Source organism: Corapipo altera, unplaced genomic scaffold (genome assembly GCF_003945725.1).
Source record: "Corapipo altera isolate COAL_440 unplaced genomic scaffold, ASM394572v1 1b, whole genome shotgun sequence".
In the NCBI taxonomy this organism is placed as follows: domain Eukaryota; kingdom Metazoa; phylum Chordata; class Aves; order Passeriformes; family Pipridae; genus Corapipo; species Corapipo altera.
The window spans coordinates 3,265,816-3,281,439 of record NW_020884881.1 but is presented as its reverse complement, the minus strand read 5'-3'; the positions used below and the strand labels follow the sequence as shown (position 1 = coordinate 3,281,439).

General features: G+C 38.2%; 1 protein-coding gene across 4 annotated transcripts in view; it reads left to right on the top strand.

Annotated features, from left to right (window-relative positions):
- Window positions 1–14,108, top strand: part of TRABD (TraB domain containing) — a 32,181-nt gene extending 18,073 nt beyond the window's left edge. For all 4 annotated transcript variants that reach the window (XM_027639736.1, XM_027639735.1, XM_027639738.1 and 1 more), the window contains 6 exons: window positions 209–349; window positions 5,320–5,430; window positions 6,809–6,948; window positions 8,690–8,862; window positions 9,668–9,779; window positions 10,870–14,108. In XM_027639736.1, the coding sequence (XP_027495537.1) occupies window positions 209–349; window positions 5,320–5,430; window positions 6,809–6,948; window positions 8,690–8,862; window positions 9,668–9,779; window positions 10,870–11,044 (852 nt within the window). In that variant the 3' untranslated portion in view covers window positions 11,045–14,108. The remainder of the gene's footprint in view (window positions 1–208; window positions 350–5,319; window positions 5,431–6,808; window positions 6,949–8,689; window positions 8,863–9,667; window positions 9,780–10,869) is intronic.
- Window positions 14,109–15,624: the final 1,516 nt, after the last annotated feature.

Here is a 15,624-nt window from a genome sequence, read left to right as displayed (position 1 = left end):
GCATCCAGGAACTAAGGCAGTTTGCTTCCTTAATATTTTTCTCAATACATAGATATTTGGAGAAGTCTTATTTACTATTCCACTGGTTTTTTAATTGAAAATGATTGTTGGAATGTGCTTTTTAAGTCCCTTTTCTCTTTATATTGATATTGGCTGCATTTCTGTTTATTCCTTTCTAAAGCAGTGTAAATAAATTCTTTTTTTTCAGACAATACAAGAAGTGCAGCCTGATGTAGTTGTGGTGGAACTATGCCAGTACAGAGTTTCTATGTTAAAGATGGATGAAAAGACATTACTAAAAGAAGCCAAAGAAATAAATTTGGAAAAACTTCAACAAGCTATAAAGCAGGTATGATTCCTACAGTGAAAAATAAAGGTTTATGTTACGAGCAGTTTGTCAAGTTGCAACCAAAACCACTGTTCCCACCAGCTGGGAACCTAATATTGTGGACCTAAGTGAGAATACTGTTACAGTGGCAAAGTTAGGTTTGGGTATTTTCTTTTTTCCAAGCATCAAGGACTTTGTTTCCCAACATCATTTTGGCAGGTTGTTTCATAGGATCATTTGGGCAGTTGTTGACCTTGGCAGGGATCCTACTGTGTTTAACAGCTGCTCCATTTGCAGGACACAAGTTTAACTTTGCAATTATTATTCCTGCAGTCTGTATCTATATCACAGCTATTTAAGGAGCACTTAATTTTGGTATTGTTTGTTTAGCTGCATTCCTTCTTCATCCTAGTGTGTTGCTCTTTAATTCCTATCCACTTGTCTTTTGAGTAGTTTCTAATTGACAGTAGATCCTGAGGGAGGTTTTTGAAAAATCTGGACTGAAAAGTGTGGGATTCCATTCAAATTGTAACTACCCTGACAGCTTGACATTGACATGTCTGGCATGTATTTGCAGAACAAGTGTTGTCCTGTGTTTTTTCACTTTCACTCACTTAGCTTGTATTTAAATTAATTTTAAGTTAGGCTCAATGAAACACCACAAAGTTGACTTAAAAATGACAGGACACTTGAGTCCGGTTGGTTGAAGAAATTCATAGATTGTTATTTTGGATGTGTGGTAATTGTATATTGGAACTGTTTTATTGGTGTAATTGGGGAATTTCCAGGACTGCACTCCCAATAGAAATATAATCTGCAGAAGCACTTACAGTGGCTTGGGGCTGGTTATGTGTGTGCACACGGTGTTTCAGAGCAGGCTTTCTGACTCAGAGTTAGGCAATAATGCATCGTTCCTGTTTTCTTTATTTATGCCGTATCAAAGGAAAGAACATTGTAAAACACTTGCATATTGCATGAATTGCTGCATCCATCTGTTATTTTAGGTAAGATGGATTATTCTGATGCATGTAGCCAAAAAATGCATGTTCACAACCACCATAGCAGCATAGCTGAGGATCTTCTGACCTTGTAAACAGGCACAGAAGTTGTTTTTTTTAATGTCAAAGCTAAATGCAACAATTCTTACTGTGCTTCTCTGTTAAGAAGAAAAGGACAATGAAAATAAAACACCAGACTTTTTTTTTTCTCTGTGATGTAAATTCATGCTGGCAGCTTTGTAATCACCTCTTCCTACCAGTTCTTGAAGTGATCTTGTGTGCAGACAGTAGGAAATACAGACTCTGTTGGCTTCAAAGCCAGACGACAATACAAGGATCCTTCCTATTGTTACAGCTCAATCTTAGTTTCCTTTGTCACCAGGGTTAATGCAAATAATAGAAATTGGACATTGGGCCTTTTAAAGAACATATTTCTCTATTGATAGTCTCAATTAAAAAAAAAACCCCAACCTTTTCCCTTTGATTCACTAGCAGCATGGGTTATAATAGGGAAAACCAGGAAGAACAGTCCAACTGTCTCATTTGAAAGACTTTGTTTGTCTCTCATAAGAATCAGAACAGTTGGTAAGTTGCTTAGTTATGCTTTAGTTGCCTCCTCACGTTGAAATGTGCATTCATTCAGGCCCAAAAGCTGCACTGAAAGTCAAAACAGCTGCAACTTTCATCCTGAGTTAGGGAATTAGGAAAAAAAACTAAACAAACTGTCTTTTTGTAATCACTTACATAAATATGAAGCAGCAAAATTGCATTTCACTGCTCTTACCTGAAGATGGAAACTGAGCAGAATGTTAACATGAAAGAAACATACTTGCAATGGATCATTGGCATCCACAGTTTATCAAGTTATTGCTGCTGGTTAAAACCAGATTTCCTTTAACCCCTCCTTGAATTTCAAAACCGTTACAGTTGTTTGCAGAGAACTACCCATCTGCTTTCCATTAAGGAAAGCAACACCGTGCAAACTGGTATTTGGCTCAAATGTGGATAACTTGAAGTTGCACAGTAACACTTGGCTTGAACCTAACTGGTAAGACAGGTTTTGTCTTATCTTCTCCCGGGCTTCCTGGTTCCGCTATCCCTTCTGTGTCCGTACAGTGGCCCTGTGTTAGTCTGAACAGGGCTTGTTTTTCAGCTGCATCATCTCCCTGTGGTTTAAGGTTGCTAGTCCTGGCACAGAGGAGGAGTTGAGAAACCTTGTTCTGGGGCAGAAGAGAAAGTGAGCTAGTGACAGAAGAATCTTAGCTTAACCTTTTCTTTTTGTTTGAAGTTACCTTGTGGAGCAATATATTGTAATGTTGGTTTTCATAATGCTTCTGGCTAGTGAAAAAAGCTTGTTTTGCACTTTGTTATATAGACCTCCATGTTTAGGTAACCCACAGTATTGTCCTGTTAAATAAAATGGATATAATATGAATTGGTAGGTGATGGGAACATCCATATGGACAGGAGCAGACTGCTATTCACTTACTACCTTCACCTGTGTTTTAAAGTCTAACCTCCATTGCACTTGCAGCAGTAGGAAAACAAGTTCCAGGCTCAGGGTGTCCAGGCTGTTATGGCTTCTTCCATGGAAATTAGGGGTTTTAAAAGAATTGTGGATGAAATTATAGGTGGTTTGTTTTTGCAGTTGGTGCTGGATCTGTGACTTATGTGGTCAGAGAGTACCTCCAAGGCCCCCTCCATAGGCTACATTCCCATACATAGTATAAGTGTTCCTGTGCTGAGTCCAGTGGAAGATTTATGTTCTTCAGAAGCCCCCTGGCAGCTGCCAGTAGCAGATGTGTGGGGAAAGGCCTTGAAACCTGCAGCTGTACTTTGCCTGGATATTCCTCCCTCTTCCTGTCCTTTTCACTGTCTCCATGCTAGTCATGGTGTCCAGCAGTGTTTCTTCCTCAGTCATCTTTTCGCAAGCCTCATGAGTATTTAATGTGTTTAATCTCTTCTCATATGTTTTGTCTTTCTCTGCACATTTTCTAGTTGAAGTATCTTGCTTTCAAGACAGGAGTCTGCCCAGGGTTGTACAGCAGCACATTCATGTTTCCATAATGTTCCTTTCCTGATAATCCCTCTTACTCTTCTTGTTTTCTGACTGCTGTTGAACTTTGGGCTGATAAAACTGGTGTTTTGCTTTCTCTTTCCTGTGTGCTAATAGCTTTGCATCCCTCTGCCTGTGCACTTAAATTTCTGTATACTTGTGCATTGCTTTGTGTTTATGGCTATTGCATCTCACCTACAAAATTATTGCCATCCACTGAGGATTTAATTTTCTTTTGTGTTCAACTTTCCTTTATCTGACACTGAATAATCTGGTATTGATAACAACCTCCTTTACTGTTTTGTTCTCATAATTTTTTTGTACATTTTGCTCTTTATCCCGCAGCAGTATCTGGCTGGCCAGTTATTGCTGGTTGCTGCTACATATGGCTGCTTGTCACCTTTTATCTCCTTGATGCTAAACAAATACAGCAGGCACTGAGTTTCATGCAGGTTAAGAGCACAGACAACTCAGACACACTTCATAGATGCATCCCTCTGTTAGCCAGTAGGATGAATCTTCTGTCACAATGTAAAAATGCAACTTCAGGTGCACCAATCCTGAAGGGGAGATCAGCCAGTAAATAACCTCAGGCTGCATTATCCTTTTTTTTTTTTTTGTGGACATCTTCTCTGAACTTCTGAAAACCCTTGTTCCCCAGGCACTTTTAGCTTGATCTCAGGGATACTGAAAACACTTTTTCTCACTGCCTTCTTTCTTCCTCAGCTCCCCCCAGGAGCCCAGCACCTGACTTTCTGCCATGGTTGTTAGTTTGTAGTATGATAAAGCAGATAATCAGTTGTCTTTGAAAATAGCCCCTCTCTTTTCCAGTTCTGGTCCTCAGTGACTTGAGTCCATTTAACTGCAGAAACTGCCTACAGCCTTTCGAGAGGTCACACAAGCATTAAATCTGGCACGGGGTGGGTCATTTGAGCAAGGAATGAAGACCAAGACCTTTCTCTGATAAATTCCAGCAGCTGCATTAACTCAGGCTGTCCTGTGCAGCCTCATCTTCAGTTGCGTGAAGCTGGTGATGTCGCAGGAAATAAACCTTCGGTGAGAGAAGGGGCAGTGCCCCTTTTGGTAGCATTATGGGCTGATGCCAAATTGGAGGAGGTGTGTAACCAAGGTGCAGGTTGCATTTTGGGACTCATCCACTGAGTTTTAGGATTGAGTTGAGGACACCCAGAGCTGGACAGAAGGGACATCTCTGAATGGATGTTTTTTCATTCTTTTTGTAAAAGGTCAGGGAAGAAAAATTTTGCATAAGTATACACAGGAGAATTCTTTTTCTTTTTAAAAATAATAGTTTTGATTTTAAGTCTCTGTTCAAAAAAGTAGTAGAGAACCTTCAATCTGCTTGTGGGAGTTAGTGATACTCAGAACTGTGAGGTCTCTTCTAAGGTCTTATATGCCAGTCATGAACTGCAATTTCTTGTACAATGCTAGATTCTCTGTTTCTGCATCTGTTAACCTAACCAGTCCTCAGTCTAGTGTTTTCCAGGATTATGGATGTGTCTGTGATTAGCCCACTGGATATTCACTTCACTATCTGTATGACGTGGTGTTCACTGTGCATTCAATGGAATATACTCTTGTGATCCCTTTATTTTTTTGTATCCAGAAAAGTTATTCAGATAGTTTCTTCAAGCAGGCAGAGTAAATATAGACTGAATTAAGTCTGGCTGTCCTCCTTTCTTTTCTTAACTCTGCCATACGTTTTTGTTGAAGGTGAGAATACTTTGGCTGCACAGTGAGGTAAACTGATAAAAACTGAAATATGAACTGTATTGATCAGTGAATTGGCTCCAAAGATAGCTTCAGTGCTGCTTCTTCATAAAAATAATGATTTTTTTTCATTACTGTGAATAGTGCATTCTTAGAAATCCACACAGTTTATTGATTTATTTTTTTTGTTTTTCTTCCTCTTCTGCCAGAATGGAGTCATGTCTGGATTGATGCAAATGCTGCTTCTGAAGGTTTCTGCTCACATCACAGAACAGCTGGGAATGGCCCCAGGAGGAGAATTCAGGGAGGCTTTCAAAGAGGTGTGAACTTGAAATGGCTTTTCTGAGGTCAGATTACTGGCCTTTTGCTCTCAGAGTTGAACTAAATAAAATCATTTTGTCACTAACTCAAAAGAGCACTCTGGCCATAGCTCTGCTGAAGCCAATGAAATAGTAAGAATCATTTTCAGCTTCAAAGTGTACTCAAAGGCACAAAAGTTTGTAACCGTAAGTGGTATGAAAGCAACTCCAAAAAGGCTTCAAACAATAAGGGTTTTTCTCGATGATATTTCTGATGGCACTTGTTTTCAATAATAATTTAGTTCCTTTAAAGTAATTGTTTTTGAATTCTGAGTATTGATCGTGGTCCCACTGTTGGTGGTGTCAGGATTTCAGACTGTGAAAACCAGCTCTAAAGTATTAATGAGATCTAACACATTAATCCAGAAGGATTGGGGAAGTGAAATATCTGACTGGTTTGTTACTCCTATCTGGTCTTCTAACTTTCCCTTTTGTACTACTGTCATCTGTGATACATGGAATTAAATGTAGCTATGTATCACGCTAATCTTTTTCTTTTTTTGTCTGGGAGCACTGGGACACTATTTTCCATGTACATATCCTCATTGCAGAATGCATCTTGCTGTTTTTAGGGAAATTATGTATTAATAGGAAAATCTGAGATAACATTGCTGATAAAGAATCTGGAATAATTTAGTGTATTTATTCTTAATAAAAAGAAAACTTTTTCCAGGTGTATTTTCCTGAACATTCTAGACCAGAATGCAACATTTTAAGTGGGAAAGAAGAAAAAAATAGCTCTGTCCTATTCTAAAGTGATTGCTTGAAATTTTTAAACAACTGTGCATAGGAAATAATTTTCTAGAAAGTCTGTGCTGCACTAAAATTTGTCAGTATGAGCTACAGCCAAGTGTCGCCTCACGTTATCTCGTGGTATCAGTTCTTGTTTCATAACCTCCTTCTTGAATATATTTTACCGTGACAAACTGAAAAATTAATGATCCTGACAAATCCTAGGTAAAAGTGAAATGATTGCAGTTGTTTCACCTTAACTTTATTCAGACCCAGATAGATATCAAGCCCCATTGCTCACCTTATGTAGTGGTAAGCAGAAGCTTTCTGCTTCAGTAAAACTAACCTAAAGAGTGTGGCATTACAACTTAGTGTTTTAACTGTAATACCTACTATATTGTGTAGCTGATTTATTCCTTTATGAAGTAGTATTTTGTAAATTTTATTTACTTCAAAGCCAAAATATTTTTTTATGTTGAAGTATGACACTACTTGCTCTTTTTCAAGGTACCTTGTATGACACAATAAAACGTTAACATTCCATTAATAAGGATATACTGTGCTGCAGTATGAAATGTTGACTAGTGATTTATATCTTCTCTTTCAGGCCAGTAAAGTACCCTTCTGTAAATTCCATCTTGGTGACCGACCCATCCCTGTTACATTTAAGAGAGCAATTGCTGCACTTTCCTTCTGGCAAAAAGTCAAGCTTGGTTGGGGCCTTTGCTTCTTGTCTGACCCAATCAGGTATGAATAAGCATCCCATATGTTTGTCAGGGTGAATTGTTCAGTTCCTCAGTTTGACTTTAGTATAAGGGTACACAGCCTGATGCAATAAAATTTGAAGTTAGCAAGAAGGATAAATGTACAAACTACCCTGCAATAACAGGTATTTTTGAAAAGAAAGCTTCTTTCCTGATCTTGTTCCAGCTCTTTCTTTAATTGTTGTTTGATGCCTTACTTCCCGATGAAGCGAAAGATTTGGTGCTGGAGAGTTCCTGGTGAACTTACAAAAAACTTCTTAAAATTCTTGGTCCCTGAATCTCAGTGCCTCTCTCATACCCTGTGACTGGAACTCTGCACAGCTCATGCAGTGATATATGGCATTTTTTTACAGGCTTTTAAAGTTGGGCCAGGGTTCAAACTGTATTCGTGTCAGTCAGACCTGTTTTGCAGTTTTATCATTTACTTAATTGTGATTTCCAGTAAATACTTGCTGTTACATTAATCTGTAAAATGAGTTTGACTTTCTTTCAAGCCATTAACTATAGTTCATGCACGAAGTAAGTTTTCTTACTACTTTTCACTTTCTTACTACTACTGGTCTAATACCAGCATGAGACTCATTCCAAGCTTTTGGGGGACATCAGAGGGTATATTCCTGTGCATTTTCTCCCATTCTTCATCCATCCTAAGAACATTTTGGTTTTCAACTGCAATACTAAGATAATTATGGTATATACATGCCAGCTTCCCACTGAAACTTGGCCGTAACATCTCAGTTGTTGTCATACAATTGATTTTTAAACATAACATGTGGATAGAGGTTGAAAAGGAAAGGTTTTTATAATTGGGAAATCATTGGGGAGCATGCGGTGGGGGGAGGAATACTGTGCCAGCCATGCACACGAGATTCTGTGGAAAATGGAGTAATAATTCAACATGATGTTTCTGTGATCTGTTGGAAGCTAGCAGTGCATTTCTGCTTTCAGTTCCTCTGTTGACATTTGTAATGTCCTTTTCATCTTGGAAACTAAAGGAAGTGTGTTTGACATAATTCTTCAGTAGACATACAAAACCAGATAATTCTGTTGCTGCAAGCTATGGCTGTACCACAGCTGTGGGTGCAAGCAGAAGGGTTTACAGCACCTACAAAAATTAGAAAAGCTCCTTACATTTACTCCTGCAGTTCTTACTTTTCATTTCCTGCCCATTTTCTATTCTGTTCTGGGAATTGAGTTAAAACTTTGACTTCTTTGCTGAAGACCTGTGATTGACACTAGGAATCTGCACATATCTTTCCATCCCCTCAGACTGTCCCTTATGGTGTGCTTTTTTTGTTCCTTAAGTAGAGCCTCTGTGTGTTCAGTGATCTGCTTCCTCAGAAGTGCTCTGTGTTGGCTCTTCTAAGCTTTTAACACAGACTGAAAGTGGGCACCATAAGTGTTGCTTTTGAAGCCCTAGTGGTCTTGCTGAGTTGAGTTGTCAGCTTTTAAAGTGGGAAGGGGAAAAATCCAGTTGAACTGGCTAAAGGCAAGTGACCTTTCTTCTTTCCCTTTGCCTCACTGTAGAGGCATTGTTAGGTATCCAGTTTTACAGGTTTATGGAGATTGTTTCCCTTTTGGAAAGGATAACGGAGGTAGGAGAACTGTAGAACATGTGTTTAGGTAAATAATGTGTATAATGCCCAATTGTTTTTATTCATTGATTTGTCTGTGTTGGCCTCTAAAAACATAACAGATACTGAGAAAACTTACCTTTCTTTCAGTAAAGATGATGTGGAGAAATGCAAACAGAAGGATTTACTGGAGCAGATGATGGCAGAAATGATTGGAGAATTCCCTGATCTTCATCGAACGATTGTCTCAGAACGAGATATTTACTTGACATACATGCTGAAGCAAGCAGCAAAGCAGATAGAACTACCTCGAGCTTCAGAAAGTAATTGTTTTAAAACAGATATCATAACCAGCAAGGTGTTCTCTGTGTACTGGTCCAAAGTTCAGTTCTCAGGAAATCTGGGATGTTCTATTAATGAATGCCACATGTCACATAAGATACAGTGCTTAAAAAAGTTAAAAATGGATGTTAATCTCTTCAGTTGATACCATGTAGAGCAGGAACAATATTTTGATCTCCACTGGGTGTTGTGAAATTTGGATGGTAGCTGGGAGGTGAGGGTGAGAGTTGGCACATGTTGCAGTGGTCTAAGGATGACTGGTCAACTGCTGCATGTCAATGGTCTGGGTTTTGCAGTTGCTGAGGCCAGGTCTACTTCACAGACTTGAGCGTTGTTCTCAAATTGTTAGCCCAAGTGTTGTCACAGTTTGGGTGTGTGCCAGCTGCCAGTGTCCATAGTGGTGGAGAAAGCTCTCTGTTCAGTAGACAGCAAAGACCAGGGCTGTTCCTGATAAGCAGTAAAGAAACATGACCTACCCAGAGAAAGAAAGAAATTAATTTACCTTGCATCTGCTGAGCCTTTCACCCTGAGGCTGGAGTATGAGCACCAACCATGTCTGTTTACAAAACAAGTGATTCTTGAAAATCTAAAAACTGTGCTGATTTTTTCAGACTTTCAGTGAAAGAGGCAGTAGGTGAGATGAGTATGTAACAGGGTTTCAGTATCTGGTCATAAGAGTCCCCGTGTCCTGGAAAAATGAATTTTGTATTCTCACGCATTGCTATTTATTTCTGGCTTGAAATTCTTTTATGAGTATGTTCCCTTTTCTCCACCTCTCTGTCTCAGATGAGCCTAGAAGGTATATCCCAGCTGTTGTAGTTGGTGTTGTTGGCATGGGTCATGTACCTGGAATTGAGAAGAACTGGAATTCTGACTTAAAGATCCAGGAAATAATGAGGTAACAGTCGTCCTTTCCTACATGTTGATGTAACTGCTTCTTTTGCTAAAAACCAGTAGTAATTAGTTTCTTTGGAGGTTTTTTGGTTGGTCGTCATGGCTTGAAGAAACATCACTGCTGTCATCTCTACCCTGTCAGCTCACTGACTTGCTCTGCAGTGCTTGCACACTGTGCTTACAGCAAAGAAAAATATCAAAGGAAAAAGGTCAATAGTTGAATATGGAGGGAAGTAGAGATGAGAATGTCCTTATCTAGAAAGTAAATTAATTGGTCCTCATTACAGTCTTTTAAAATGAGAATTCAAATTGGGGCTGTAGAAGATGGTGAAAACAAAACCAGGCTGCCAGTCTACCTTAGGTAAATATAAACTATTGGATTTAAAGCTTTTGTTGTGTCAGGACACTGCTGGCTCTGGCAAGCTTAGTGTCACAGTTGCTTGTAGCCTATTCTTAACTGTATATGTAAGCAATGACTTGTTTTAATGTGTATACCTAAATATGGGCTGATTTAAGCCATGTATCTGGTGAACTCTTGCTCCGGATACCTATTAAAATAGATGTATGTGCTTTTTAAAAGGCAGAATTGAAGAACAAAAATGTTCAGACTGCGTATCCTATAAAGCCACAAAGGTCAGGACTTCAGAAATACAGAAGGTATTATAATATGACCTGGTAGTATTGGTCTGTGGTGCTTTAGGGTAATAGAGCCTTTCAAATATTGACACTTTACCTTATCACATGTGTTTACTGTGTTTATGTAACCAACTCACCCATCTCTTCAGTCTGTGAAAATCAGAAAAAACAGTGACCTGCCTAGATGGTGTATTTAGGTGTCTAAAATATGATTTAGAGAGACTAACCATTAAGAGTGGCATCATACATAAATAGAAAAGGCTTTATTATTGTTATTTAATTTGTAGGTAGCCCTTGAACATGAAAGAATACACTGTTAATGCATGATGCATCTGTTACCTGAAAATTTCCTGCACTATAAGGGGGAAAGGGAGAGAAAAGATCCTTTTTTTGATTGGAAAATGCCTGCTCTTACCAGCCATGCAAATATTAATATTGTTTTTTATCTTTTGTTTCAGTGTGCCTCCTCCATCAACTTCAAGTAAGATTTTCAAATTTGTCTTAAAAGCAACAGTTTTTGGACTGCTGGGATACGGCTGCTACCGAATAGGTCACAGGACAGTTCAGTTTGTTCTCTCAATGCCAGCAGCACAGAGCTATCTTCAGAGGCTGACAGAGGTGCCTCAGCATTGAACATCCAGTGGAGGCACTGTGTGAAGAAAGGGGCTGAAAAAAGGGTGATAGAGGCAACTCGTGAACTGGACTGAAAGAAGATGAGGATTCCAGTCAGAGCTGATTGATGCTGAGCAATGTCAATCACTATATAGTAAAAGATTTGATACTAAAGTCACACCAGCTATGACCTAATTAATAGTTTTGATTCCTGGTAAGTGTGTTGCATGAAACCAGATGATTCCAGATTGAGCTAAAAGAAATGTGTATGCAGATATATATATTATATATGCATACTGTATATATAATATATATATTACTGATGATGTAGTACAGGCAGCTTAAAGAGTGTGTGTTCACGACTTCTTTTCCAGAGGAACAGAACAACACCAAGTAACCTAAATCAGCTGCATCTCTGCCGAAGTTCAGGGACACTTGTCTTGAGTGATTCTTTGCTTTTATTTTCTTAGGTATAATAATACCAAGTGGTTGTTTCTGGTGCCAGACACTTTTACACATAATTTAAAAGGACATCTTCTCAATGTGTGTTTTATACGTAAAACATTTAGGCTTTTTTTTTTAAATTCAAGAGCTTTCCAGGAATTTCAGAGTTGTACAGGCTGTCATACGTACACTGCTCAAATTTTTTACAAGCCTTATTGAAGAACAGGAACGTTGCCTTTAGATTGCATCCCTCATTACCATCATCAGTTGAATTGTCTTTCTTCTGCATAGAGAAGGAATAGCCACCCCATCAGAATGCAATGTGGTTTGTGTCAGATGTTTACAGGACACTCTGTTCCTTTAGATTAGCTTATTTAAACTGTATTATTTAGCCACATCCTGCTGGATTCAGTATTGTAAATTTAAGAGGCTAGAACTACTGTACAATTTACTTTTGTTTCTCAGACCTTTCATATTTGGGTAAGAAGTCTGGAATTGATAGTACCTGCCCCTCATTTTTGATACATGAAAATATTTTATTTATCAATGTAATTTCTCGGTGGATGAATATTTGAATCTATTTAATAGGAAAGCAATGTTCAATTTAGTTTTTCAAACTAGCTGTAGCATTTGATTTGTATTACCTGCTATTTATACATAGAATTATGGGTACTACAGACTGCTGTTATTTTCTTTGTTAATTATCCAGAACAGTCATCCATCATCAATCTATTTCTTTCTTTATTTTTTTTAAATTCTAATTTAATATTTTATAGGAATTTTTTTGTACCCTCTTTTTATACAGGATTGTCAGTGATTGTAAAGTGCCCTCTGCGATCAGCTAGTCCCAGTTCAACAATACAGATAATATTGACATATCAAAGTTTTAACCTGATGTATTTGAATGGAAGTCCCATTTGCTTCTCAGGCTCATATACAGTTGCTTAAAGTGAGGTTTTTATCTGTATTAATTGCTTTTGGGAATGAAAGATGGGAACCAGTGTGTGAGGCAGGAGGAGGAAAAGGTGATGTGTTTTGTGTTTCTTTGTTGTTTTCAGTTGGCTCAATAAAATCAACAGACCACTTTCAGTGGGATGTATTTCCAAAGCTATGTGTTGGAAATGGTCCTGTACAGTCTTTTGTTTGCTGAAAGTATGTACCTGTATCTTCTGTGCAGTGTTGTCTTTTTTGACCTTTTAAAATTAACTTAAGGGTCTGATGCTCCTCTCTGTGATGGCATTGACTTTGCTGGGAGCTGGTCTGTCCATGCAACCTGATGCTTTTCTGCCTTGACACTTTGAAAATTTTATGAGTTCCAGTGCAGCAAATTATTAAAGTGCATGTTTATCTTTACACTTACTGAATCTAACTCGATCCTGCAGAGCTCTTAAGATGATGCTAGGTGCTTTTCTGGGCCTTACAGTTGTGTGGGGAATAAACCTTTGCAAATGAGAATGACAGCAATTCATGCAATTCATGGTTCTTGGACACAAAATGTAAATGATAATACAGAATACAGTGGGGGCAGGTCCTTTTATTTTCTATCTATCAGTGCTTAAGAAACCACCAGCCATTTTTCGCAAGAGGAAAAGCAGCATTTGTAAACAATTTATAGAAGAGTAGAGTGACTGCCTGAATTTTCATTCCTGTTTTTAAAAAACATTTTAATGTATTGTTTATAATGAAGCAGTCCTATTTGAATAATTCTATTACATTTTATGTACATTTTTAAAAGAAGAAAGCAAAAGCTTAAGCTTACTCTTCTCCTGGCTTTACTGACTTACCAAAATGTTGTTCTGTTGGTTGTTTTTTTGAGAATATTTAGCTGGTAGAATTCAATATATTGATGTTTTTGCTTTAAGTTATCTACAGATTTTTAAAGTATCTGCAGATATTTTAAAAGTTCTGGAGATCTTTGATATCTGTGCTCAGGTACTTTTACAAGAAGGAAAACAAATCTAAGGTAAATTTTAGATAGGAGCCTTAAACTTGGGTGGGACTAATGCTAAATGATTGTCATGGAGCATTCTTGCAGATGTAATGTTTTATGCTTTTTAGCCAGAAGTGATTATCATCTGAGTTGTCTGTTTGTTATTCAGTTATTCTTTCCAGTCAGTACCTTTAGTCTATTGTTTCATTTTTTTTTCTTTACAAAGCATATCAGCAGATTCTTCAAGGAACCTGTTTGTGCATGGAGAATTTGCAATTTATCTTCCCACTGTTGCAAATTGGCAGATCATATGCATGCACTGTTTACTCAGTGGCACTGGAAAGTGATGAATTTGCAGAACTAACAATTCTATGAATCCATACACAAATTCTCGATGTTGTATATTCAATGTGTTGTTCCATTTATATAACATAATCAGTGCTTTAGGTCCATTCTCTTCTGTTCTAGTCAGTCCTTTCAGTGTTGACAGCATCCTGTAAAATTTAAATATATGTTGAATTGTCCCAGCCCCGCCTCAACCTTATGAAGCCATATTGTATTTTTTTGGTGACATGTACATCTGTTTTATGCATTTGTACATGTGATGTAAATTTGAAGTATTTTTAACAATGTGTGCCTTTACTCTAAAGTGATTTAAAGTAAACAGCAGTATGTTCTATTATATAAAAAAATAAAATATTTTAACCACCATTTCTGTTGAAGGCATTTGTTTTACTTATTAACCAGTATTTTTACTGAGAGCAAACACTGATTAGCTAGAGCTAGTACAGGTTAATTTCACTAACACATTTTTATGAAGAACATTATTTGAACTAATTAACTCCTGCTGAGGGGCATCTGAGTGTAATGCTGAAGTAGGGGAACTAGTTTCCTACCTACCACATATAATGGGTTAAGAGAAGAAAGAATAGTTTCTCTCCCCTACTGAACACGCAGGGAGACTTGACTGCTCAATGTGAGTACTTAAATTCAGAGTCCAGAATTAATCACAGTGAGTTGATTTTGTTGTTATTGCTTTTCTTTTAATGTCTCCAGTGCTCAGTCATGCAAGATGTTGGCCTTAGTCCCAGTCCAGTAAAGAGCTCCAACATTGGCCTGACATCAGGCACAGTCACATGTGCTTAAAGTGCTGTTCTCCACATGGGAATTAAAGACCCTTTAAGTGCAAAAGATGTTGAATGAGTGGCAAAGAGTTTAATCTTTCAAATTGAGCCAGGTAAATCAATATGACCATTTTTTAAAAAAAGTATTAATACAAAGACCCTGTATTCATACTGAAAGTATATGATAAGCTGTATTCCATACAGATAATGTGTCATCTAAATAGCCCCCTGATTGTACCCTTTGTCGATCAGTGGTCCGTACTTCTTTGATTGCTTGTATGTAAAGCAAAGTGCAGCCCCGTTTTCCTTGATCAGGCAAAGTTCCCTTTGGTTGCACTTGGAGCTGCGTCTGCAAAGAAGTATTGGGTAAGCCATTCAGGTGGAAAGAACAACTTTAAATCCTGCAGTCAGATGCTGTTCCTGGGACTGATGGACGACAGGCCGCACAGCACCTCTGCTCTCGAGCAGTGCTGGGTCCGGCAGCCTCAGTTTGCCAGCTCTGTGCAGGTGGAAGGCAGCTGCCTGCTTTCAGAGTATCACTCACCAGCCTTACAGGCACACTGCTGGCCCAGGTCATGTTTGAGGTGTCTTTTCTATACCAAATACTGAACAAAATTTAAAAATTGACCTTCTGAGGTGGATTACAATTTCTGGGATTTCCACTGGAAGCTGTATTTTTGTGTGTATTGTCAAACATCTAAAAGGCATTGAGAAATAAGTTATCTCCAAGTGCCAGGCAGTGGGAATTACACATGGAAAAGAAACGGCACATTATCACTTGTGTAACTCTTAAGATACTTATGTACATATTTCCCTGTTTCTTTTTACAGCTGAAATAAACTTTAATTTTAGACTTGAGTGTTTTGAGACTGACATTATTGTAAGATATGTGAACTTTTAAATATTTGCAGAAGGGTCTGACTGATGGACAGACTTCAGGGTGGTGCTGAGCCCTTGCAGTTGGCTGTGGAAAAGCACATGGAAGACATCAAACACAGGACAAAAGTAGCTCCGAAGATACAAAGCTGAAATGGTCTACTGCCTGTTCAGGTGAAAAAATGCACCAGCTGTGCGTGTCCCCACAGCACCAGGTCTTGTGTGTC